Here is a 26,696-nt window from a genome sequence, read left to right on the forward strand (position 1 = left end):
GAGGCTTCTAGTAGGGATGGAGATGGAAAAATATAACACAAATAACCGAAAGAGCATGCATCCCGTTCTCATCAAACATACATTGGGTTCAAGCCAGATGCTGCCGAGAACCGTATTTTACGTGTCCGTTTTAAAATGATTAGGGAAACTGAAAAAAAAAAAAAAAAAAAATGGGGTATCGGTTTTGCAATTGTGCAAGTCAGGGGAGAAGATAGGTAATATAGTTGTAGGTAGTTGACAAGGCATGCACCTCACTTTCTAATAGTCTTTCTAGTTTGTGGCATCCTTCAGTGGGCCCGTGTCGGGGCAGAACCAGACATCAGGTTGGCCTTAAGTTACCCCAAGCGTCCTTCTGTAAAACAGAGAGTAAAACGAAGGAAAAATAAACTATAAAAGAGGCTCGATTGTTAAAATTGTACGTGGTGTGTTTTACTAATAGTAACAGGTGTGTAGGGAGTCTAAAGGGCTGTGTAAAAACTTTTTTTTTAAAGATACAATCAAAAGAGGGAGCGAAAAGATGCTAAGATTATTTTCTGTGCACTGGTGCACCGACTGCACTTTGTTCGACAAATGACCCCAAGTTTTTGGTGAAAGTGGCAGCAAAGCGCACACAGGAATCTTAGTGGAGGAAATGTGGAAGATTTTGCCCACCCCCTTGTTGCCACGGTGCCAGCGACAGCCTCTTTCATAGCAGTTGAATGTTGCTGTGCCTCTCCGCATTGTGTCGGTGTTCTCACCCTTTGCCCCCGTTGCGGTCGTCATGTTTTCGGTGCCTGCGATCAGATCCCACTCTGAGCTCGCTGGAGATGCGGTGCTGGACGAGCAGAAAGGCTGCTGAGGTGCGCCGATGAGAATCCTGACGGTGACGGCGCGACGCTCTCATGGCGCCACGTGCGGCGACGTACAGGTGCGGGACGCGCAGACCTGCTCCTTGATGGGGACGCTGATTGATCACGTGATAGCAAGATGCACGCAGTTTTGTTAAGTGGACACACGAACAGGGGAAAGTCGCTGTTTAAAAAAAAAACTTTCCCCGGGATTAGGATTTGTTGATAATGATGATGATGGTGGTGATGGATGGGCGGTAAACTGGTAGAGATGGTAATGATATGTTTGCGGTTTACCACAGGTTTGCCATTGCCAACTTTATTGACTCTGTCGGGGACTTGAATTGATCGACGATTTCTTTCTTTCATTATCTGTAACCTTTTGATGAGATGCAAGTGGTATTTTCTAGCACAAGCTTACTTCGATTAACACACACACACTTATCTTTTATATATATATTAGAAGATATCATCTAGATATAAAAGATATTTGCTTGACTGGTGATGCTTATTTTTTAAATATTTTTTGCAGACAAAACAGCCGGAGCACCTGGACCGGTCCCACCACAAGGATCCATGGGATTTTTCCTCCCACCCTACGCCCCCTACCCCAACGGGGTGAGTAGTGCTTCATTTGTGTTTATGAGAGACCAACAAGTATTGATAAAACGGTTTGTATCTCAGATTAGGCTGGGAAATAAATAACTCCATCAGTAAGCCCTCGTTTAAAAACCTAACAACAAAAAATTGCGAGAGTGTTACTGATCGTCTTAGCAGCTATCTTGCCGACTATTTCTGTCCCATTGCCCCTACTTTGGTAGTGTGGAGAGTGTGACCAGTGGCCATCTCAGCACGTCTCTACGCGCTACGGGGAATGGATATCGTGAAGCAGTCGGCAGTGATGCTTATATATATATGAATATTATTATCGGCTAAGCGTTAGCTAGCCAGCTAGGCCAAACCAAGTACTGTGCGCCTGGTCATAGCTGGCGTTACACTGTCTTCCAGGCTAGCACAGAGGTAACTCCCTTACCACCAGGATATCATTCGAACTTTCGTTTGTTGACAACTGCTCGGATAAGGCATGTAAACCGCACCTGCGAAGTCTTTGCGCCATTAAAGCTTAATGTAAGCGTTGGGCGATCAAGATGGCCTCGTCGGCAAACAAGTATCCACGGCCAGAATAAAATGCAGTTTTCAACGAAGGCGTAGATAAGAAAATAAGAAAAGGAAGAGTCTCCAGGAAGGAAAGAGGAAAAGATGAAGAAGAGAGACTACTCTCAGCTGAGGAAAGAACATTTTTACTCCCTCTCCTATCCCCACTGCCTACCAACCAGACTAATTTAAATCAGTCACACACTACTGGAGTGAAGTTTCGGCGAAAAAACAGGACAGTCCGCTTTGTTGTTTCATCGCATCGAAATAAAAACTTTTTTTTTTCATCCTGCCGAAACACAATGCTCCTTGAATAACATCACCCGACCTTTCTTTTCGTATCACTGTGAAAGCTCCACGATCCTTGAATAAGAACGTTTTCCCTCCTTTTTTTCTTTCTTTGTAATCGAGGCAGCCGTGTATAATCTGTTGTTGTAGGCAGTATTAACAAGGACCCGACAACTACTTGGTTAAAAAGAGCGCGCTGAGTGTTGACACTAAACATTCTGTTTGTCAGACCGCACTCAGTGTCGACACTAGCATACTGTTAGATGATGTGCAGCTGGTCCTCTGCCTCAGCCATCGACGTGTGACCAGGGGTGGAAGCGGAGAGAGGATGGATGAACTGAGTCGCAAGTGAGTTGGCGACGCTCCTTCAGATGCAACAGATGCAGTTTTCTTCCTGGGTGGGTGCAAGTGGTTGTGTGTATGTGTATATTATAGGATCGAAGATTCTGGAAGGCTGTGACAGAAACCCGAAGCGGCTGGGCGTGATCTTTCGGTCTAGCGATGCTCTGGGCGAGCTGGGTGCGACAAGTGTGTGATGCTCATCGACTTGCAGTTGATGGCGGTGGTGTGGTGTAGAGAGCACCAGGTGCAGTGGTGTGGCACTAGTAACCATAGCAGATAACGGCTGTGTGGTCGCCAGTCTTTAAGCCGTGGCAGCAGATGGTGTGTGTGTGAGAGAGAGAGAGCAATGTTACAAGCGAGTTGCGTGTGCGTTCATCTATAAAAGGTTGCGATATGATAAAAGTCAGGTGAGCTCAATTACTGAAAATGAGTTTCGTGAGTTCTCTTCCCACTCATCCCGAGGCGTTTGTTTATGGTATTGACTGACTACTAAGGAGCGATTTATTAGTTTTGGTCTTATCGTAATTTTTGTAAAATACTGTTTTTTTTAAATATTTTAATTTCGTCTTGTAAAACATGTTCTGCTTCTTTTAACTCATGCGTAATATATCTCTCGCTCTGTGATACACACAATTGGGTTGTAAACTATGTATTGTATGGATCATCAGCGCTTTTCCTTACATTTGGCTTCTTGGACAGAGGCTGCTGTTAATATCCGGTGGTTCAGCAGCCAGGTCTCGCTTTTGGCGAAATACGTGTAATGTCGTTGACTCAAACCTCGATAACAAAGCATAAAATCTACGGTGTGAAATGTCGCCCACCTCGGGTATGAACCCGGTTATCAGTTGCCGCAGCGGCCAGTGTGCTGTTGACCTTGATTGCTGATTGGTCGGATTACTTCGGGTATTTTCGCTTCGAACACCGTCAGCCAATAGTATTCACTGAGACAATGCTTTCCTAGTCTTTCTCTGGGGAAACGACGACGACGTCTGAATTTGAAAGCACGCCACTACCCGGTTCGATTCCCGTTTGACGGAGTATTCTCCGTGATTGACCCAGCCATGGAATGACTTCGTAGAGGGTTGGCGAAAGTAAGGCATCGACGGAGAGATGGACACTTCGTCACTCCCTTCACAAAAAAGCTGGCCGCGAGATAAGTAGGTTGTCTTAATACCCACTTTCAACGACGTAAGGTCACGAGACTACCTTACATTCCTCCCTCACCTCCATCCTTTCAAACACGTTCTGCTGCTACTACGAGTACTACTTTAAAAGTTAATCTGGAGCCTGTGACTTACCTTCATACGAAAACGCGATTTAGCATACTTTTTTTGTTTTTGTTTTTGTTTTTTTCTAGATGGAGGCATGAAATCCAACACCAGTTTTTCGCGTATTCGGCAATTTAATCGGACATACAGACGATTATATACCCGTACTCGCTTGGACAGTTTACCCCATTGGTGTCATAGCTTGATATGGCAGTGTAGGAGAAACTGGAGAATGCCATGTGCTGTTCGTCTGTCGAGGGTCTAGTCATGGACTGTCACAGGCAGATTTTTCGTCTCCCTTCCACCCTCTCCACCCCTCACCTCCCCAAAAAAAAGTACAAGGCGGCAGACGCGGCAGCTGCGCGGTTGCCTAACAAGCAAGAGACGATAACGCGGCAGGTGTTTCCACTTATCGGATTCTCTCCCGCAAATATTAAAGAACGAAGATACTAAATAAAACTTGAAGATATCCAGTTGCCTTGGCAACGCGAACTTCTGGTTTGACTGATGGGAGGACCGTTGGGGAAAGCAGTATGCGAACCTCTGCTTCCCGCCAACCCCCGAACTTCACTAACTGTGGCCTGGCCGTTACACCATCGATGTCTAAGACAAGTTTATTATCAACACCTTGAGAACGATGGGGGTCGGGAGTTGTTTTTTTTGTGTAACCAACTAGGCGTAATTATAACCAGTCGCAACGGACAGGTGCAATCACATGATGAATGTGACGGGGGGCCGCGACTGCTTACGTCCTGCGAGGTGTTAATATTACCACCCAGCTGTAATTGTAGCTTGTTGGAGGATCTCATTCAGCGGATCTCTACCCCTTAACTCTGTGCTCACCTGTCCCTGTATGATGAGAAACTTTAGTAATGCTGTGACAGATGGGACTTGTGTGACCTAGGTCTGCAATAGCACACGACTTGTGTTTCCTGGCTTCAGTCGAGTCCATTTCTGCCAGATGTGGTGGGAGACGTGTGAGAGACTTCGTCGCTGATGAAGATTTGAGGAATGAAAAGCAGGGACTGCGGGAGCAGATAATTCACAAAAGAGCATCATATCATACTCAGAACTGCTTCGGTACCACCTTTCATCTTAGAAGTTACTTGTTAAACGTATACTTACAAAATTACAGCGCACACTTAGGTGTTTGGCAGAGATTCCATTGCACCGATCACTAATCAAAAGTAAAACTACTCGGAGAAATGCTTTTTTAAAATAAAAAGTACTTCCTCGATGGTCAACCCCTGACCAGGGTACATTGGAGAGTTACAGTCTATGACATAAGACGGTGTGGCCTTCGAGTCCTAAAGTGATGACTCCTGCTCGAGCTTAGTTTTACTTTGTTATCACCCCTTCCTCTTTCTTTCCGCCCAGTCGAGTTCAAATTTATACTACACTCGAGCGTTGGGTTATCTAATCAGATGGAATTAGTGAAGAATTAACTTTCGCACGGGTCAGCTCGTACGTCCTGAATGGCAAAACACGGGCTTCTTCCAAGGAAGGGAACAGTTGGAGTTCCACCGGAGATAACAAGCATGACTTGTCGTCCTTTCTGTTTTTTGGGCGAGTTGGACGTTTAATAGAGGAGGGTGGGGTTAGAAAATAAAGAAAGAGAAGGGGGGTGCGAACTTCAAGTTTTTGCACAAGAATGAGCACCAACATATTTATTCAAGTGCCTAATTCACAAGACTCCCGACGCCACGTATCCACCATCACAATAGCCATGCAGTATAATAGTTCCTGTGCTGGGTGCTAGTTACCAACAAGCACTCACACCTGTCCAATGGAATATTTGGACTCTACTGAGCAGAAAGTAGGTGAAAAGCGAAGAAGCTGGAGGGGTGGGGATTCTTATCTAGCTTCCAACTTAAATGAAAGCGAACTGCTTCATTTTGCTTAAAATTTGAGCCTGTTTCCGCCGGTTAAGAGTTTTTATTTTAGAGAAGTACACTATATTTATTAAAGCGATGTATACATGGTAGATTCACTTCTTGGACAGTGCAGTTACAGCTTCACCTACTTCAGTCGCTGAACCAAGTCTTGCATAGGTTGCCTGAGCAGTGCAAAGATGGCCTAGTCCCACCATCAGCCACCTAGCGTTTATAGCCGGCAGAAGATTCTGGAAGCCGTCAGTAAACGACTTGAGCAGGACGCTGATAAAGTCTTGAAATGTCCTACTCGATTGGCCACGAAATCCTTGCCACTTGATATTATTTACGCCTTACCGAGAGCATTTAAACCTTCGGTTGTTAAAAAAACAAAAAAGTTGATTTTTGTGCTGGACCCGCACAATCCACCTTAAGTCCGAGTCGTTTAATGCCGCCTTTTTTTTCTTTCTTAGCTGGCTAGGCCGCATTGTCTGGGCAAACCATGCACAACTTTTTGTTGAAGAAGGTTCCAAGCTTGCGGGCATCGGAGAAGAACTTGTATAATAGCTCATTTTTACTCCATCCTATTTTGCTTCGCCGCTTAGATTGGCAGACGCAGTGATTTTGTGCAAAACGACCTGTAAATTTGGTTTTGAAGGATTTTATTTTCCTTTGAGAATTTGACAATAAACTGAAAGACCAGAGTGGTGTCTAGGAGTTGGGACCAACGTCATGGCGCGTGTCACGCGTCTGTGGTACAGCCAGAGATGTTTATTGTTGTTCATCTTGTGGCACTCGTCCCCGATGAGCAGACATTGCAAGGCCGCGTAAAGATCAACATCAAGACAAGCAAGTTACCTTTCACTGGGGCTTGATTGCTATTGTATATATGCATTTAAAAGCCATGGAGATAAAGTCCACGCGTGGATTTTTAAAATAAATGTGTTCTGATAGGGGTGACAGTTTGATGGAGACAAAATAAACTATAAAACCTCATAGATGTGTCTGAATGTGAGCGTTTTGTGTGGAGAAAGTGATAACCGTTAGGCGACATTATCCTGAGAGAGTTCTAAACTGTGTTTTAAAACATTTTAAATAGGTTTAAGACCACGAACCAGTACAACAAACCCAGACTTTCAGAAGAACATGGAGCAAGGATGCTCAGCTACTGCTGAAATACTACGGCGTCTTCATAGAATTATAACCCACCACTAAAACACACCATAACACCCTGTAATTATAAGAAAGAAAAAGTATATAAAATAAAACAAACGCATGCAAGTTTTTTTTATTTTATAAATTAATATAAACATAAATCCTTTCATTGCATATGTAAAATACTTCGTTTTCAAAAATTCTGATAACTGTCATCTAACATTTTAAAAAAAGTCGTACCCATTCATTTTATCACGACTATTTTCTTACAACTAAAAAAGAGGAGTGTGAGTTGAACATCATGCAGATTCATGCTATTTATCCAACCCTGACCAGAACTTGCATGGATGTATTCGTCTTTGGGGAGGTCGCAGATAAAGTTTGGTTTTCGAATTTTGCTCTTGTGTAACCTTATTTTACTTGTTCCCGGATACCGTTAGCACCAAACTATAAATAATCTATTACTTTTATTTAGAGGGCATCAAATATAGGAGATCGAGAGAGAGAGAGGGGGGGGGGGGGGTTGGCGGTTGGCACTGCTTATCCCTCTTCCCTAGAAACGGTTGGCCGTGACCTAGTCACCACTGCTCTTTGATCTGGTTCAGAGGCTGCTGAAGGCTGCAAGTCGCATGGGTAGAACGAAAGGCGATGTCTAGGGATGAACAGTTGTCTGGGTATAGTCTGGGTATAGTAGACTCTTGGCACATAGTTGCGTGCAAATGATTGACGGATGTCTGCATGTGAAAGTTGCATGGATTAGCAGACATTACTGTGGTTTTATTTCTCGAAATCAGCCCAGATCACAGTATGTGTTGTACATTGTTTTCTTTCTATCATATTTATTTCTTGTTTGATCATTTTTCCCATACATTTTAAAGTAAACTTTCGAAGGAAGATATTTATATTATAGTTGTACTTTAAAACAAAAACTCGTTTCAGATGTTGATTAAGCGCATAATCTGGTTATTCTCCAGTACACGATCGGACGTGTGTTCTACTTCCACCCAGACCACCATCCATGTCCAAACATCCTCTCTGGTAACAGCGGCACCATCCGACCACACCTATTATTTTTGCTAGTCATATAAATATAGCTTAGTGCGCCGAAGTTGTTTAGCGGGCTGGATACCCTTGAAATCTGTATAAATCCACACCGTTTGTCCATTCCCCACAAAATTTGACAGGAATATTCCTGTCGATAATGGAGCGGTCATGGGCTGTTGTTGATTAACGTGCGTTGCCTCGGGCGTGTTTTTTAAATGTTTCCCCCATCTTCCCGTAACCATTGTCCAAATAAAAACAAATACTACCCAGAAGATATTGCGACGTACCCACCAAAACAAGCGTGGACAGGGTCGTAATTTGAGACGGTGCCAGAGAGAGAGAGATGCCGCTTCGTCGTTCACTCGATGCCGAACATGAGCTGTCAACCTGTCAGGTTAGGGAAGGGGCATTCATAGTACAGGCGTTTCATTGATGCTACGTTGACACCGCGCTCGAATAAGTTGAAGTGAAGCAGTAGATCCAAAGTTGACAACAAATAACGGCTGGAAGAGTTTATGGCGGCATTCAACCCGGGCTTGTTACATGTATTAATCAGACTGATATAAATTATAAGAGATCGCTGTTCCTAAGATTGAATACCGTAGATGGCAGGGACATGGACATGCGTAGAAAGAGTAGATATTTATGATGTAATGTTGATAGGTAATGTATAATAGGTTGATGTTAAAGTTGCATTCAATGGGAGAATTGGAACCTATTCTATTTGGACTTGTTTTATCCTGGCGTCACAAGTGAAAATTTGGAGGGTTTGTGTGTTCCTGAAAGACTTTTTTTAAAAAAAGAGTTAGCATCTCCTAGTTCAGTTTCATAATTTGAAAAAAAGTATCTAGTAGGCCCTTGAAAAAAAAAAAAGAGAGACATTTAGTGGAAGGGTGTGGTGGAAGTTTCCCCACATTTTTCGAAAGCTGTTTTCTGTGGGGTAAAGCAGTTGATGAAAATAAGGAACTTTACACGAGTAGTTACATAGTGTGCTGCGGACATTCCTTAGTAGCTGGTCACTACTGGTCCGGGGTTAGGTGTGGACGACATGAAGGATGTAAAGAAGGTTGCAAAGGAGCCACGAAGAACCCGAAAACACATTTTGCCAGAAGTGCAATTGAAGCGTCTGGTTTCCATGGAGAATACGAAAGAGCTCAGTATAAGCAGTGGAGGTGGGGACTTAGGTGGTATTGTGTTCACATTCCCGAAAAGTTTTGTAACAACAACTGATCGAAGTGATGATGCCGAAGCTATAGCAGCGGATTTAGAGGGCAAGGACAGTTACCTCCTTGTTTAGATTACGAGGATGTCCTCCACCACCATAGACCTACTCGCACATCCCATGGGTATTGTAGTGCTAAGATCAGGCACCGACTGGTGCAGCTGGAGAGATTTTTGCACAGGAACCACCGTCGTTGAAAAGCAGGAACAGGCGGCGATCGTGAATTGGGGGAATGGGAGATGTCGGAGTGCACGGCTCAGTTACTCGTTGCACCGCATTAAAGACTGGAGGACATGTGCAGAGCCGATGGCGAAGAGTACTGGAGCAGAAAACTCCACCAATTTGAAAGAATCCCGGAGACACAATGTAAAGCCAAGGCAAAGTTGCTCGACAACCAAAATTTCAGAGGCAGACTCGTGGTCTCCATCTGCCGCTGGCTGTCCTGCGACTCGCAAGGCCTGCGTTTGCTTCCCACGCGCCTGGAGACGTGCGATCGTCGGGGATGTACATGCATGCAGCAGTGCGGCGAGGCGGGGTGGGCGGGTGGCAGATGCTTTACGCCGAGCCAGCAAGTAGGGCTACATCACGGCCAAGCACCCGATCTTTTACATATGTGCCACATGCAGCGATACCACTGTGGTTGCTGGCCACAGAAAGTAAATACTGACCGGCCAGAACGTTGAGACTGGCTGAAAGTTTCAAAGAACGGAATGATACCCGAGAAAAGTGACCAGTTTTTTTTTCTTCCTTTTGTTAGCTACAGAGATGGCTGTTCATAGGACAAATCCTCTTTTTACAATAGCTTATTCTCTGTATGGGAGTGGGGAGAGGACGGCTGTGCTTGCTGGGTTGCCGCCACCCGACAGCTGCCTAGGTGAGTATATTGCATCACCGGCAGGAGGCAGCCAGGCCGCCTGGCGTACGAATGGCCTAATGGATATTTAGTGAGGTGTTCTTAATCCGGCCCCTCGGTCGGGGGGACAAGCGGCCAAGGTCAGGTGTCAACGTGCAGGTTTGGTTGCAGATAACTTGGGCCGTGTCAGGGATCAGGGCCGCGGACAAGTGCAGGTTAATGGCAGGTTGAGAGTGCCACAGAATTACTAACCCTCTCCAGGCGCCGAGTGGCAAAAGGAAGAGAAGGTGTGCGAAGGAAGGGGGGGGAGGGGCCGTGCTGGGGGGTAAAGCACGCAGGGGAAGGTGGGGGATTCGCATGCCAAGTTGACACGTGAAAGGAGAGGCCGGCAGCATTGACAGGGAATGCCGGGCCGCAAACACTATCTTGTGTGCGCGAGGCGCTGGTGGGTGGCTTGCTTGATTACCTGGTCAGGCCACGCATCCTGTCCCGCTCACTTTTTATGGCGGCATTGTGCTTGTCTCCCCGCATGCATCTCCTCAGACGGACGGGTGGCGGTGGGGGTTGTCTTTTGCCGCCGGACAAAAGCGCGGGAGGGGCGGAGCCTTTCGCCAAGTCGGCGAGGACTCGGTGGCACCCCGGGTCGTAACCTTCACGGTGGCGGCAGGCGGCACAGCCAAACCGGCGAGCGGACCGCGCGCCTCCCCGTCAGGCTTGCCGCGCGGCGTTGCGTGCACGTGTTGGGGCACGCGCCCTGCCAAGACGTTGACCAGTATTTTCTCGGTGGCTTGATGCTTGGAGCTCGACAACGATAGCGTGACATTCACGGCGCCTTTGCGCTTTGACTGCGTAAAGTTATGACGGGAAGATGGTGTGCAGGTCTACATAAATGTGGAGCCCATCCTTATCTTTTAACGTTGCCTAGCTCCGAGGTGGTCCCCCCCTCACCCGACTACCCTCAGAATGTGGTGAACATCTGTCAAGCGTTATTGTAACTAATGTCAACCTTCATTTTTGTCTTGGGTGGAGCAGTGTCAGCCTCAAGTTTTTGAGGGGATTTACTAGCCATTTCGACGTATTAGTCTTTTATTTCCGTCTTCCTTTCTCATCCTTTCGACCCTTTTCCCTTCATTCCTCCACCCCATAGCTCTAAGCGTCCACTTTTGTTTGATTTTAGCACCGGCAGGGGAGCACATCTTTGCCAGCTTTTCCCCCCACGAGAGTCAAGTGATTGTGACATTTTCACCCGTTTATTGTTCTTTCCTTCTTCATTTGTGCGGTTGTGAAGAGAGCGCAAGTAAAACCCGCGGTGTGTTTATTTTAAGGTATGCCCTTTGACCCCCTACCTCATCTTTGTAGCTTGGTCTGTAGATTGGCAGGCAGGGGCAATGGCCAGCGGTCGCCCGTGAGTTCTCGGGCCCATCTAGTGATATCTGTGTCTATGGACGGTGGTGTTGTCTGTCACATCTGTGACGAAGTGCGTGTAGGTTCTTCCACCCGACTCCCAGAAAGTGAAGCAGGGCCTGTCTTGAGGTCTTCCAGTCGTCGTTGCTGTTCCCGGCTATGGCGGGGGACTGCTGTTGTATGTGTTGGTGTTGGTGTTGGCGTGTTTCTGTGCAGGTGTGGCCGCCGGCTTGTGTCGTAAAACTTAAGAGTTTTTGTAATTTTCATTTTCTTTTGTGTTTTAATGGAAAACCGTTAATGTCAGTTGAAGCGGTCACGGGGGTTGAAGGACAGGCGTTAAATTTGTGTGACAATCAATAAATTCATGAAGTTGTTCACCTTAGAGGACGGTGCGTTAGTTTAAATTCTCAAATGCCTTTCAGGCCAGTTTTCGGCTGATAGAAATGGAGGTGACGTGTAGCTCGGCCAGGAGCTTGACCATTGCTGCACTGCACCAGTTGCATCGCCATGTCAGCATAGTCGTCATCGTTGTATACTAGTCAGCATAAATTTAAATTTTGCATTCTATCGCTGGTTGAATAAGACTGGGCCGATGGACCACCAATTCCCGCACGTTAGCAGATTACTTGCGACGCGCATGCGCTAAGGTATCTCGTCTTTGCGATGTTTCTCGAAGCAGTGCATCACAGAGCCACGGTTGTAATTATTTTTGAGATGCTAGGCACTAACTGTGCGATTCCTGGCTGCTCTGCATGCAAAGGTCGAAACAAAGGTTTGTTATTTCTCCACACGCGAGGACCAGACAATCAAGATTACGAGAAAGTTCTTGTGAGACCTGTGAACTGTTGTGATCCTAGCTTCAACCTGGGACGTTGAATAGATGGGCCACGTTCTAGAAAATAGAGATTAGGGAATTAAAGTAGGTTTACGATAAACTTTTTTATTTTGAATGCATTTCTTTCAGGTCATTAATTCCATGTGAGGAGCATTGCTTATAAAATATTTTACGTTTAAATATATTCTTCCAAATGTTTTTTACTCTGTTCCACTGTACAGTCAAAATTTCCATAAAGATTTTTTTAAATGAAAGCAGAAACGCAGAATAGCCTCACAACTTAAAGATAGGTAAATAGAGAGAAATCTTTCTAAAATTCTCTATTTCTACTTTCTTTCCATCTCCTCACTGTGAGAAAAAAGAAAGATGTGTCTTCCAGTAGCGAAGTGAATGTTTTCGATGCCACTGCCGCAACTCGCCCCTTGTTTACACCAGGTAAAATAGTTGATTAATCTGTGGAAGACAGATTACAAGGGTCGTCAAAGGACTAAGCCAACAATATCAACAATATATTTTTAAAATATATATAATCAAATATTGAAGAACATAAATATAATAAGCATTTTATTAACTTTAAAGTAGCAATATAAATTGCATGTTTTTTTTTTAGCACGGTAATGACATCACAAATCCGGTAGACTTTTAGATATTTGGATAGTTCCTAGCTGCCTTATTCTGAACGAAATTCAGCAGTGGAACTATCAGAATTGTTACAAACTGCGAGAAACACACTCGAACCTAAAGTTTAGATTACTAACAAAATCATTTAATTGGAAAATATATTTAAATATCATGAAATAACACTTTATGTAATGGTTAATTTGAAAGTTTTCTTATTTCTCTTTAATCAGCCAATCTTTATCGTCTGTACCAGGCATAATCCAGTTCAAAAATTTGCCTTTTGCTCACAAAAATAATTTACACATGTAAACAATATATTTAAACATACCCACATAACGACATTTAACACACTTATCCCTTCTGACACATACACATGAACTTCACCCAATGCATCAACGTCTCTCTCATCTCCGGATACGATCCTGTCGAGGATCAATGAAGCACTGTCGATCTTCAAATATGTGAGCGGTGATAAAAATGAAAAATAATCAAACTGGAGAAAAATGATTGCTATCCTTGCGACAGCTTTGTCAGCGGGGTAGGGGAGGTCCTAAAAAGCGTGACATCGGAGTCGGACAACACCTACACAGTCATCTTACTCAGGCCCATCAAATGACGATGGTACTAAGCAAGCAATTGTGACAGGCTTCAACAGTACAGCCTTCGGGAGTCAGCGAGAGTTTGAGGCATTTCTCAAGATGAGAGTTTCTTTTAATGTGAAAATGAAAAAAATGAAAACCCTGTGAGCAGTTCACAGGTCCAGGGAGACGTAGTTCTCTCTTTCTCCGATTAGCCGGCCACCGATGACCGAATATTTGCGACTGGCAGATGCTGATCATGACTTTCAACAGTTAGTGCTACTTTGTCCAAACATAGTTGACTAACCATGAATCCTTTTTTTTTTTTTTTTAAACAAACAGAAGTATGAAAACATAATTAAGGAGTGAATTTCTTTGATATTAAGAAATGCCATGCATCTATAAAACACGAGAGAGCGGGATTCGCATGTGCACACCTCAAATCCTCCCACACTGTAGACGAGAGCCCTATCAGAACTACACGTGAGGGGGCGGCTGTCTGTATAGTCTGGACTGGATGCCGTCCCGGGTTTCCCCTTCTGTCCGCTTGGCTAACGTACCCAACAGACTTCAGGTGGCTCTTTTGAGAGACAAATGACATTTGGGAGGTGGACAGCATGATGCACAGTTTTGAAATCATTTCCTAGCGGTTTAGAGACAAAGTAAGATGTATAGTGTTAGAGAAGGCTTGCTGAAATCCCCTTCCATACAAACGTTATTCTGCTCGCTCTTTGCGGCTCGATTACCTCTCCATTTTCATAGCACACCGTGGAATGGATTTGGCAGAAAGCAAGAAAACATAAACAGCCGACATCAACACCAAAGCTTGGTTAACAAAACCATAAACAGACGAAGTTGACACCAAAGCTTAATTAACAAAGTCCCAAGCTAGTAGTACTATCCATGTTAAAGTGTAGACAGTCCCGCGAAACGTGAAATGTCAAACACGAGAAGGAGATATTTGACCCGGAGGAACGCAGACTAGGGAACACAATCTTGACGACATATTGACCATCATGCGACTTGTACATGTATTACAGTTCCTTCTTCCTGCTTACCCCCCCCCCCGATTCCTCCCCGTCCGAAGCACACAGTGCGCTTCAACACGCGGCAGTCTCCTGGGGCATTGAATTACGGACGAGAAAGATGCTGGACGGTGAGACATGCATCTGGGCCGTCGAGGGCTCTGCAAGGTTTCGTTCTCGAATTGGAAGTTGAGGGGGAGGGGGAGACAACTCATTGCGTGTTTAACGTTTGGTCGGGATGCACTAGGTGCATGCGCAGTGGGCATCCGCCACTCAAGTCTCCTCCCCTTTCGCCTCCTACACAACACCCGCGGACCCGCGCACCCAACCTATTGTTTTCTCTTCGCCCAGATTTCGCCTGGCAAAAAGATTGGAGGTGTGATGGAGGAACAATTATCGCAGATCGGAAGGCACTGCCATGTTTTTCTTGCCCGCATTGGTCACTGGCGGAAATTTCCCACCCACCTCTTTCCGATCTAAGTTGGCTTTGTTTCCTTGAATGATATGAAAGTTGAGAGAAGGGAAGATGGGGTAGAGTTTGGGGTGAGCAAGGTGGCGATATCTTCGATTGGATTGGTGGAAAACGTCGTGGATTTGACACAGGATTTATTTTTATTGGCCTGACGGCGGCATCTATAAGAGGTCTCTTCTGATGCTCTGAATGAGCGGCGCAGTTCATTACGTCCGCCAGGGGGAGGGTGAGAAGGTTGCCGTGTGTCGGAATTCGCCGCACGGTGCGCGCTCTCCGGTGCGAATCACGGCAATACTCGCCCGCCTCGGTTTGTATTGCTCTGAGTGGTTGCCTCCCCTGCGCGGCTGTTTGGCCGGGCTGCCAATCTGTCAAGTGTCACAGCTTAGGGACTGACATGATATATTGCTCGAGCCGTCAGTGGGGGCGAGGGTCACCGAGCGGCAGGCGAGCCCACCCAGACCCCCCTTTCTCGCCACCTCTACCCTAGCCGCAGCCCTCCCCAGCTCCTTTCCGCTCCTTCCTCCCCCTCCCTTCTCTTGTTGCCGCTGCCTCTTCGCCACTACCACTACCGCCGCCGTCAGAAGGGGCCTTTTGCTCCGCTACCTTTTGCTTACTTGCTTTCTCGCCAGTCAAAACAATATTCGGCCCCCAGGGGGAAGAGAGAGAGATGTTAGCTGCCGTGTGTCCTCGCAGTCTTCGGGCCCCCACTGCCGTGCTAGGCCGTGGTGCGTTGATGTAACGCTTTTTGCAACGACCCGCTGCCGTAACTGTTGCGTGAACGGCCAGCCGGACAAGGTGCCGGGGGTGGGGGATAAGGTGCGAGAGGATTAAAACCAAACAGGGGGCTAAGCCCGACACAGCCCGCTCCACCCCGTGACCGGTGTTGCCAGTATGTGCTCTACCTGCGCGGGACTAGCCGTGGAAGCCATGCCTGTGTGTCCGTCGGTGTGTCCGTCATGTCCGTACTGTTTGCCGGACGCCTGCACCATCAGGTGCCTTCTGCAACTGGTAAGTGAGGCGGAGAAGTTGGGGGGGTTGACGGGTCCTGCTTTCTCTTGACCCCTTCCCCCCTTACAGCTTTGATGGTGGTGGTTGTAGAGTGCTTGTCTTGTCTTCGCTTACACCTGTCCACTAATTAGGAGCAAGTAAGGAGCCTTTGAGCCAAACTCACACCTACCTCTTTACCTGTCCTTCCTCTCTTTATGTGGAATGAAAAGTACTTCGGAGAATTCCTGTTCATCTTATCGGACTGCCTAAAAATGCTCATATGACATTGTATCTGTATGTCGAGATTAGATTATGTAAACAAATATCAAGTCCATTGCTTGTTTACAACCCTGCGTTACAGAAAGTCACCGAGGAGAGAAAACAAACGGATTACTTCGCATGACTGGTCTTACAGGACCGTGCAGCTTACTGTCAATGGAAAAGATTTTTTTGATTTCTTTTTAGTTTCGTATTTTCATCTTGGCACGCAAGCACTAATATGTTTATATGCACAATCCTGATTGCACACATAGAAGCACAAATCCACACCTTTGCATTTCCTTGTTAAAGACCGCAACAGTTTTTAACGACACAGGTGAGTTGAATGGTCGAGTAAAAACGTGTGCAGTGATGTATGGACGCATGCGTCAGAACTGCTGGCCGCTGGAATCCATGTTTGCTAGACACTTTGGCTGCATGCCACACACTTTAATTTCACAGAAATGCACTGTAATTATTCAAAGGATAATTTACCTCGGAGGTTTGTTTTGCGTGAAGTAGCTGCCGCTTCTTGATTTCATGCCATCGAAGAATGCATTTGTATCATCTTTGCAGCTTAAGGTCACTTCATCCCAGCTATAGAGCAGCAAGTGTCATTTGGACTGGAGCGCCGCTTGGCATTTCAATGAATATGGGAAAATAATCTTTATGATCTGTTTTTAATCATTCTCCGTTTTAAATAAACAAAAAATGTTTTTGATTATTTGTATCTTAACTCTGTCATCACGCGCCGCGATCCTCTCTCTGTCTCTCTCTCTCTCACACACACGTGCTGATGCACACAGGTATGCGTGTATATTTAAAAGTTTCATTATATACAAAGTAAAGACCGACAGTATGTTGAATTCTTACTGTTTTAGGACCAGAAGCCCAGTGGGTAAACTTAATCTGAAATATGTACTGCGATGGCGTTAATAGTTTCAAGCAAAGGGCGCACAGTGACTGCAGTACCCAATCGAATAAAAATATCGAGAAAACTTCTGTATTATTGCTTCAGCAGTGTTAATTAAATTTAATTAAATCGAATAAAAGGTAGATTTTTTGGTTAAATTTTGATTTTGCAGACGTTTATAATGCAATACTAGAATCGTTTGGTCGCACGAGGACGTACCAAGATTTTATTTCGGCAAATGTTAGTACATACGTCTGGCTATTTAAAATGTTATAATGTGGTTATAATTAGAATTTTACAAAATCTGTTTCTCCGTTTCCTCTTTTTTCCTTTACTCTTTGCATATTTTTTTGCATAAAAAAGGCAAACTGAATCCAATAACTTTTGTAATGGACTTTGTGTTTAATAGTTTAATATGTGAGAATAAGCACATTTCTTCGCCCCACCTAACTAGTTCTGAGTAATAGTATACTATCCCCTTTCACCGCCATCACACACGTACACACAGCGATGGGAAGCTTAGAAAGCGTATTCGTACATTATTCTGAGTAATAATATATATTTTATTTGGCAGATTACACAGATTAATTGGCGTGGGGTTTCTTTTGTGAGATTTTGTTTCCGCTGGTCTTTACTGAATTCTTCCGCTTATTCCTTGATCCGCCTCTTCCCACCCGACGCCACCTTGCTTCCAGTGGATTACACTCAGCGGATGACCAGTTTAACACCCGTCGGTTTTTGTTCTTGGTACATTTAAAGTCCTTCCTAATCAGAAGACCTTCCCCTACCCTTGGTTCCAGGCTGTTGATTTAGATTGTAAAAACCAAAATGGCTTCTGCTTCTTTATTTTCTCTAGTACAATAACTGTGTCCGTGCCACGGTAATGTCATCGTCGGGTTTCCTTTCTTTTCATCCCACCTATGACATGCGTGTTTGATATGGAGACTTAGGGCGCAATGCTGCTTGTTGATAAGCTTCCAACAAATAAAGAGAAATATCTTCGTACTTCGTTTTTTTTGTTTTTTTTTAAATTACACCACCCTACCATTGAGATTGCAGGCTCTTTTCGCACTCACTGACTGGTCCGAACGTTGCTACTTATATCCCTTCATTGTGCTTCTCTCACCTTTCCAATTTTTTTCCAATTTGTTGTTATTTTGTAATCGCCAGAGAGTAGCGGTTACATTAGCAGAGAAGATTAACTCGAATCCTGCATGTAATCTGTCGGTTACACGAAATGTAATATGTTCAGATTGATTGTCAGCTGATGTGTTTGTCTTTTGTCGGTGTCGACTCCAGCACGCAGCTAGTGAAGTTATGCAGAAACCTACCCAGGATTATATAATACTGTCTTTTTAACCATTCTACTCCCTCCCCGCCCTTTTTTTTTTTCTTGTTTGGTGGGTGGGAGGAGTGAGGTGAAGGGGCAACGTAAGTGAAAGGCGTGAAAATATGACATTTTAAAAGCGAATTCCAGCAACAAGGTTTAGCACAGTTCTAATTACAAATCTTTATTTGCTTTGTCGCGATCTTGCTCCGGATCCTGTTTAAAGGCTGCGGTGTTTGACACCAGATACAAATATTTTTTTCATTTTTTCTTCCTTTAAGATCAGTTTAGGTGTGAGGCATTTGTAAACTCGCGTGTAACTGTAATATAACCAATTCCTAGAAATTCCAGAGTTTTTTTTTTTTTTTTTGGTTCATTTTCCCAACACTCATCATGATATTGGTTCCTCTTGTATCCTCGCATTGCTTATTTTGGAGTCGGACGTGGTGTGATGTGACGTTCCCGAGCTTGACGTGAGATCACGTAGTGTGCGAGGGCTTTGAGATGGCAGGTGATGATTGCTGCGATGTTTATGTGAGATCGTGTATGGTCTGTTTTTACAATCGTTATACTTCTACATCGTGTGTGGCCTGGTGTCGCAAACTCTATTTTTCAGTGTACCTCGAGCGGGTGTAGCGTGAAATAAAAAGTATTTCGTTTGTGGCGGGTTTTGTTACCAAGGCTCAACTCAGATTAGATCGGGAGTGAAGGGCTCTGACTTTGTCAACAAATGTCAGCAACTATCGTGAGGATCATAACCACAAGTTTAAAAAAAAATCATGATAATAAACACAAGCTCGGAAACGAGGCTGCCAGCCGACAGTGTCCTGTGCTGCCTGCTTGTAGGACTCTCGTCTCTCGTCTGTGCGTTCCTCTCCATTGCCACTCATCGCCGAGGATAAAGATGATGTCGGGCTAAAGAAAGTAGAAGAAACTCCTATCCTGGACAATGTCTCAGGTAGTGCTTTGGGGTGGGCGGGTCGATGGCGATATTATCAAAATTGCAGCTGTTGTCAGAATTTATGCACCCATAGTCTTTAAAGATAAACTACTTAGAGTCAAAATCGCAATCGAGAATGTAACAGGGTAGGGGAGATCAATATTGTGAGGCCTGAGATATCAGCCCGATCAGCCAGCTTAGCCATCTCACATTTACTAGCAATGAGCTTGTTATTTCTGACTAAACGCGTAAACAGGAACATCTGACGGGGAGAGACCTAGTCTGTCACAATCACCTTTCTTTCATTCTGTATATGGGTGGTCGAAGAACATAAGAACTTGGTGTGTACACTAACAGCTACACAAATTACATCCCTATGCAGCTTCAAGTTTAAAGCAAATTTACAGTTCGGAGGTGAAAGTATATGCCTCATCATCTTCATGGTCATGGTGTAGATATACCTGTATCTCCAAGAACACGGTATAAACCTGTAACCCCGTGATTGCGGTCTAAACACGTTGAAATTAAACACGAATAAACATGATAATCTGCAGCTCGGTGATTACGGCAAATACACCTGTAGTTTCGCGAACACACGCACAGTTCCACCAGTCAGGACATCTTTTGTCGGTACTGCGCGGTGGCAAGAACTTCAACTGTGAACATTAATGTGCGTGCACGAGAGCAACAACAGAAACCATTGAGGGAGGGAGAGCTGGGCAGTGGATCTGGTACTGTGTGGATATTTGTCTCTGTTGTTACTGAGGGACAAAGGATGGTGGTGAGGATGCAGTAGTCAACTGGTCAAGGTTTATGTCTGCCAGCTGTGCGCGAAAGGCTGCAAACCAGGCGTATCTCCTAGAACAATTAGTGTACACAATCAGTTTACCACACCTTTGGCAGTGAGAAATACGTGTGCACGCATTCAGCAAACCCATAGACACATGTTGTTACAGATACGATTTACCGATGATGTGATAATAGTATTAAAAATATGCCGAGGTTCCACCGTTTTGCTAAACCTGACATGTAGATACACATCCGTTGGCTGCTGCCTGGCGTTTCAACGAGCGGAGGAATGTGTTCAGACGTGATGGGTTAAAGTATTTGTTCTTGAGTCCGTTAGCTGCAAATCTTTGCAAACTCTAGCTTTATTGCGGTTCTGCGGCTTGCGGATCGGACTGTTTATCACCTGGCGAACAAGAAAAAGCTGGCTTTTTTGCCGCCTCTTTCGCAAGTTCTGGCATGCCAGCTCATCGTGGTGAGATACGGTGAGACAGGTTAATCAGAGTTTTTGGTAAGGTAACAGCAAGGGAGTACCGGTTAGTGGATCAGAGAGAGCGTCGCGAGTAGCAACGGTTCCCGTACATTCGATCTTGCCTCTGAATGGCAATACCCGGGCACGAGGCAGCGACATGAATGTTCCCTCTCATGCTTCCGGATAAGATGGCGGAGATGTCGGGTGTGTACCCTGTCTGTCGTCAGACGACGGTAGCTCAGGTTGGCCACTTCGCTGGCTGTCTACAGGCGTCATGAGTATGCTTTGAGATCGTCTGACGACTAAGAATGTTAGTCAAACAGTTTTGTCTAACCAACGACAGTTTCTTTTTAAAATCGAGGGTTGGTTTTAGGTCCACTCCACGCTTTCTGACCAACAGATATTTGGCCTTTTGGCTGCATGGCGTAGAGGGGGATCGAAGAACACAAGTATAGTCAAGACAAATCAGCTGCAGCTTATGGCTTGCTTTTTAAAACAACAATAGTATCGGGTGCCAGCGAAACCCAGTAGTATCAGATAGCAACGAGATTTGTTTATAAGCTTTTAGGGGTGGGGAGGTGTGGATCTAGTCCTGCGAGGGCCAGATTTATTAAAGTTGACATCGAAGGGAGAAATGGGCGGGGGAGGATTCGCCGACTTGATTGCTTTGTTGATTCGCACATTACATGTGATTATAGTAGACGAACGTGAGAGGCAGCATTGGGCAACATTCAATCTTGGCTGCTTGGCAGGCTACAGAGCAGGCAGGCTCGCCTTGTGAGAAAGTAGAGCCTATTTTCACTTTTCTTCTCCCATAATCAGTCTTTTAGTACCTGTACTTTGACGAACTAGTTATCAGTGTTATTTAACAACATTTTGTAGTTTGAATGATTGAAGAGACACGAATGACCCGTGCGCAGTACGCCACTACCATTGACTCACATGGTGTTTAAATATATATTTTTGCGGTGTCTTGTTCTTCCCAAGAATCCCTTCTTGTCATGTTTCTGTTCTTGCCACTAAAATGACTGCCCAGCTCCTGTTCTTGCCTGTATAGTGTTAGTCCAGCTCCTGTCCTTGCCGCGAGTTGCTGTTCACCACCTTGTTCTTGCCAGTAGAGTGTTGTTTCGGTTCCTGCCGTGAATCCAGTTGTCCACGTTTTTGTTCTTGCAGTAGAGTGTTTGTTCAGCTCCATTTCTTGCCGCGAGTCCAGTTTGCCACATTGTTCTTCCCAGTAGAGTGCTTGTCCAGTTCCTGTTTTTCTCGGAAGCTGCTGTTTGCCATTTTCCTGCATTTTCCAGGAAAATACATGTTTGCTCAGTTCTTGGTTTTGTCGGAAGAGTGCTTTTTTCCATAGTTTTTGCTATTGCCTGGAATCTGCGTTTGCCTGCTGGATATTGCCTGCCAGCGCACCTTTTTTACGTTTTGTGTTACCTGTCTGAAGCAGTCGACATGCTCCCAGTTGTCCGTCCTCCGCCGAGCATTCGTCACCGCAAAAAGCTCGACAGTGACAGCTTGATCCCTTTCTATATGTGTGTTTGTACATGCGCGCGTGTTTGCTGTCTACTTTAAGCAGCTAAAATCACCACTAAAGTGCACAGGTAGAAGCAGATGTCAACCTTAGCCTATCACTGATCCGGGGGCCACATTTGACCAGCTCAGTCACGTGTATATAATCATTATTTTAATTGAGTTGTAAAATAGAAATGGTTTTGTACCAGGTGTGTTTTTGTTTTCTGTTTTTGCCATTGTGGTTTGCACATGGCACACTCAAATAGAAACAGCGGACAGAAGGATCGTCTGGGGTTCATGCAGTTTATTCAGTTAAAGATAAGTACCACTACTTTGTGAAAGATGGAGTGCAGAGCGAAACATTCTCCATCATCGTTCTCAACAAAAGAGAAGTTGCGTTTTCAGTAACTAAAAGTAATAAACAAAAGATGAAGCTCTGAAATGATTTTTGTTAAATGTGCTTAAGTGTGAGCTGTTCTTAAACCTCGGCTTAGACATTAGTAGCTAGCCTCTTATCTCCCATCCTAAAGAGCCACGTGCCAAGCTAGGAGCTGTAGCTTCATCTGAACAACATTCCTTGGTAGTTTTGAAAACGCATTCGATCTTAAAGCCGGGTATCGCCAGCTGATGTCCACCAACCGTACGACTGTGCATCCGCACTTTAAAGTCCTATAGGGACACACATACAAGCACAAGACTACTTCTAAGAGTCGAGCAGCCAGTTGTTAGGACTTTAGACAGATAAACTATTGCAGCTTTCTCTCAAAGATTTACGGATGAAATAATAATAAAAACCCCAACACATGTAGATTCCTTTCTACGACACCAAAGTTGCATGTCTTCAAGATTAAGTGATAATTGATCAAATATAAAAACCAGACTTTTTTGGGGAGAGAAGAGGGACCAAATAGACGTCGGTCTCTGTCTGAGAGAGAGGGAAACGGATTTTTGTTGATGTTGGTTTCTTACGGTTACTTGTGATGTAAGATTGAACCAGATACCAGGTAAGAAACTTCAAGTGAAGTAGAGCATACGATTCGACATACAAATGAATGAACCCACGTATATTTACATACAGGCCTTCAGCATCCCCTCTCTCGCCTGTCTTTTAACAAGACACCATCAGAAGTAATAATGCAAAGAATGAGCATGATTTCATAGCCGCGGGGAAATGACTGCATAAACAGTTGTATTAAATATTTATCGCGATGAAAGCAGTATTGATTACATGAAGACTGTCGGGGTAGGAAGTTTGAGCGATTCTAACGCCTGTAGGGGAGAAAAAGTTTAAAAATGCAAGAAAAGCTGCCATAAATAACTGCCATTTTCTCACGTGCGTTGTGTGTTTGGGGTATGGGTATCGACTACTGATTAACTCCCTTTCAAGCCATCTTTTGTGCGGCGTATATGCGTTTGGGTAGCGGCGCGTGGTGGGTGAGGAAGTGTTCACCAGCAGTACTATGTGCTGCTGCAGGATGTGTGGCACAGAAAGCCTTGCTATCGCTGGCTGCTTGCACAATCACTACCCATCCTATCAAAAGTTGAAGAGAACCTGACGCTCTTAACACTTCTTCCCATGTCTTTTCTCCCCCGACTGCCCCGCCGCGGACGACTACTCCCCCTCCCCGACATCGTGCGATTCCCCACCGCTTGACTAGTGTTTCTGCCTTCCTACAAATAACATTGGTGGAATGGAGGATTCGGAAAACATTTTCTGGCTCTCGTGTGCCTGCCGGGGGTGCCCTTTTATCAGATAGCGGCCGGGGAACAGAGGTGAAAGAGCCCTGGCCCCACAAATTCAAGTACAGTTCATATTTTCAGACACAGGCCTCTTGTACCCCTGCAGTCATTTGCTTTGATGGACGGGTGTCACACTGGAAGGGTCCATGAGCAAGGCTGTTCACAGGGGAGTTGGGTTTTTACAGGCGGTCGCCCGATGTGCCTGAATGTGACTGGAGTGTTTGTTGGTAGATGTAATATAGATAATATAATTGATAGAGATCAATGGCGTATGTAACGGTTACAGGCTTTGTGCTGATCTTTCTTGTTTAATTGGCCGGATGAGTTCACATCCCAGTGTGAGAAGGGCTTACCCCCCTGGCGCAGGACCGACCCAAGTGCCAACCAAATTTTCATTTTTGTCATGCTCAGTAAACCTGACAGGAAGCATCAATATCCATTGCCCTGTGATTAATGATCATGTAACCCAACAAAAAACCTGCCACGATCTAAGAGGGGATGTTTTGGGCAAACCTGGGCCCTATTCTTACTGACGGCCATTGACGCTTTGTGGTGTGTTTGCAACTGCTGAAGAGCAGACATTGAAACTGGCCGGGGCCTCACAGGAACAAGGACGGAGGGTGTGAAGGCTCGTTGTGTGATCTTATGGTTGAGGGAGGTAGCAAGAATGTAGACGTTCCTCTACAGTTCTCGCGGACTCCTTCCATTCCCTTTTGAAAGAGAATGCAGTGCGTGACCTTTAACATTAGACTTCTGTGAATTAGGGTATCAGTTTCACTAATTTCATTAATTCAGACTAGTTTGGGTTTTTGTTGTTTTGGTTTTTTGTTTTGCTATTGCGATGTTTAATGTTTTCTTTCGCGCATTGATTTCTGCCGGCTATGTGAACTCTAGCAGTTATATACAAATAAAAATGAGTTGATGTGTTGCTTCGCAAGATAAATTGCATCAAATGTCCTCGGTGTATTTAACGAAACTTCTTGATGGCGCCTAAACAGAAATATTACGGCGGTACACAATTTACACACCTATCCTCCCCATTAATCTCGGGTAGCGTTGATTCTATTTTCTCTGCCTGTTCTGCCTCTGTCCTCTCACCCACATTTTTAAATTAAAAAAACCACTTAATCTGCTAGCTACTAAATTTATTCTTAGAAAACCTCACTTTAAAAAAAATTGATACGCACGCGACGCACTTGAAAATCGGGAGCAGCACTGATACAGTGAAACTGTCAGCAGGCACGATGGGCTGGTGTCAGCAACATGAACCTTTACAGATGGCTGATCCGATAGCGACTCCAGTGGTGAGCGTGGGCACACGTGGGGATTGACTTTCCTCACAGTTCGGTCGTCGTCGTTGTCGGGGGCTGCTTAGCAGACAGACATCATTGTTCCTATTGGCAAGCACTAACCCTGTCGGTTAATTCGCAACTACCTCGTGTAGGCCCAGTTGCCGGTCAAGGCTTTTAACCGGACATCATTGTAATAATACTGTCGAATATGTGACATTTAGCAGTTTATGGTTATATTGGCTTTGTCTAAGCAGTTGCCATAGTTTGATTTGGTCTTATGTGTCCAGAGAAGAAGCTCTTGTGATAGGAGCCAGGATACGGAACTTGTGCGTGAACACCGATGTCTTACCACAGAGGCACACATGTCCCAACCTTTAATATAGATTTTCTTGCCGAAATGATGGCGGTGATTCTGAAAGAACGCCAGTCATGCTTTGTGTAGGTCGCATCTGAACAGGGATGAACACAGCAGCTGGAAGCAAGGCGAGGAAAATCGTGCAGCTGTGCATTTTGCCATCGTTTCTGGTTGATGCAGAAATGTCAGGTCAATATAGGCGATTATTTCGAGGACAGCTCAACAGCTTTATCTCTTGTGTTCTGTGTTCACAGTTTTTAAGAAGGGTTATATTTTTTAACACCTTCCTCTTCTCAAAATAAGCGCTCATTTGTAATATATGTGCACCGATAGGAAAAAGTCCAATTGGATTTTCAGTGGAAAAACAATGATATTTCTGCCTTTTGTGCTTTTCCGCTATTCCAAGGATGTGATTAAAAGAATCACTGTGTCGGTTCTTGGAGCAATTCGAATCTTAGCTCATGTAATTGCTTGACGCGCTCACACATGATGAAAAAAATTAACCCCTCCCTTCCCAGGTGTGTGAGACATTATTTAGTCGAGCCAGACAATACAAAAGGAACTAGAAACAGATTTTGCTTAAACGGTTCGCTCAGGGTCCATAGTTAACAGCAGTATTCTGTATTAGTGAGTAGTTACACCAGTCGTGTGTTGTGGAACCCACGCTTCAGCATCTCATGCCAGTCCCTAGGGGTTGGGGGAGGGGCGAGTGGAGAAAATCCCTCGCAGGTGATAAAATAATGTTTGATTGTTAGTCAGAAAGGGTGAGGAAAGGATTTGGTGATCGTTTGAAGACAGCATCTGCACTCCACCGTGTGCTGCTTTCTGGCGGTGAGCTCTCGCCACATACGCCAGTGGTCTTGTTCGTCTGTTGTTACACCTGCGAGAAACTAGCTTCATCTAAGTTGTAATTGTAGCCAGTCGCAGCTGACGAAATTGATCGCGTGATCAGCTCCACATGGCCACAGACGACTTGAACACACATGGCGTGAAATATTGTTTTTACCTCCTATACACCATCAGGCGTAGAGCTGCTCTCATCAACCTTTTGTTGTCGGAAAAAGTGGTCCTCAAACTTTCTAATAAACGTGTCTCACATATAAATGTTCAAGCATCACAGAAGTAATTTCCTTTTAGTAGTCGCTGGTCATTAG

The 26,696-nt window shown here is 44.9% G+C and overlaps 1 protein-coding gene across 3 annotated transcripts in view; it reads left to right on the plus strand.

Annotated features, from left to right (window-relative positions):
- Positions 1–26,696, plus strand: part of LOC112561450 (protein pangolin, isoforms A/H/I/S-like) — a 63,839-nt gene that overhangs the window by 17,559 nt on the left and 19,584 nt on the right. For 2 of the 3 annotated variants that reach the window (XM_025235202.1, XM_025234351.1), the window contains exon 3: positions 1,360–1,445. In XM_025235202.1, the coding sequence (XP_025090987.1) occupies positions 1,360–1,445 (86 nt within the window). Of the gene's footprint in view, positions 1–1,359; positions 1,446–15,143; positions 15,969–26,696 lie in introns of those variants that run through there. The other variant, XM_025236006.1, reaches the window with a different exon arrangement.

This window comes from Pomacea canaliculata, linkage group LG1 (genome assembly GCF_003073045.1).
Source record: "Pomacea canaliculata isolate SZHN2017 linkage group LG1, ASM307304v1, whole genome shotgun sequence".
NCBI classification, from domain to species: Eukaryota; Metazoa; Mollusca; class Gastropoda; order Architaenioglossa; family Ampullariidae; genus Pomacea; species Pomacea canaliculata.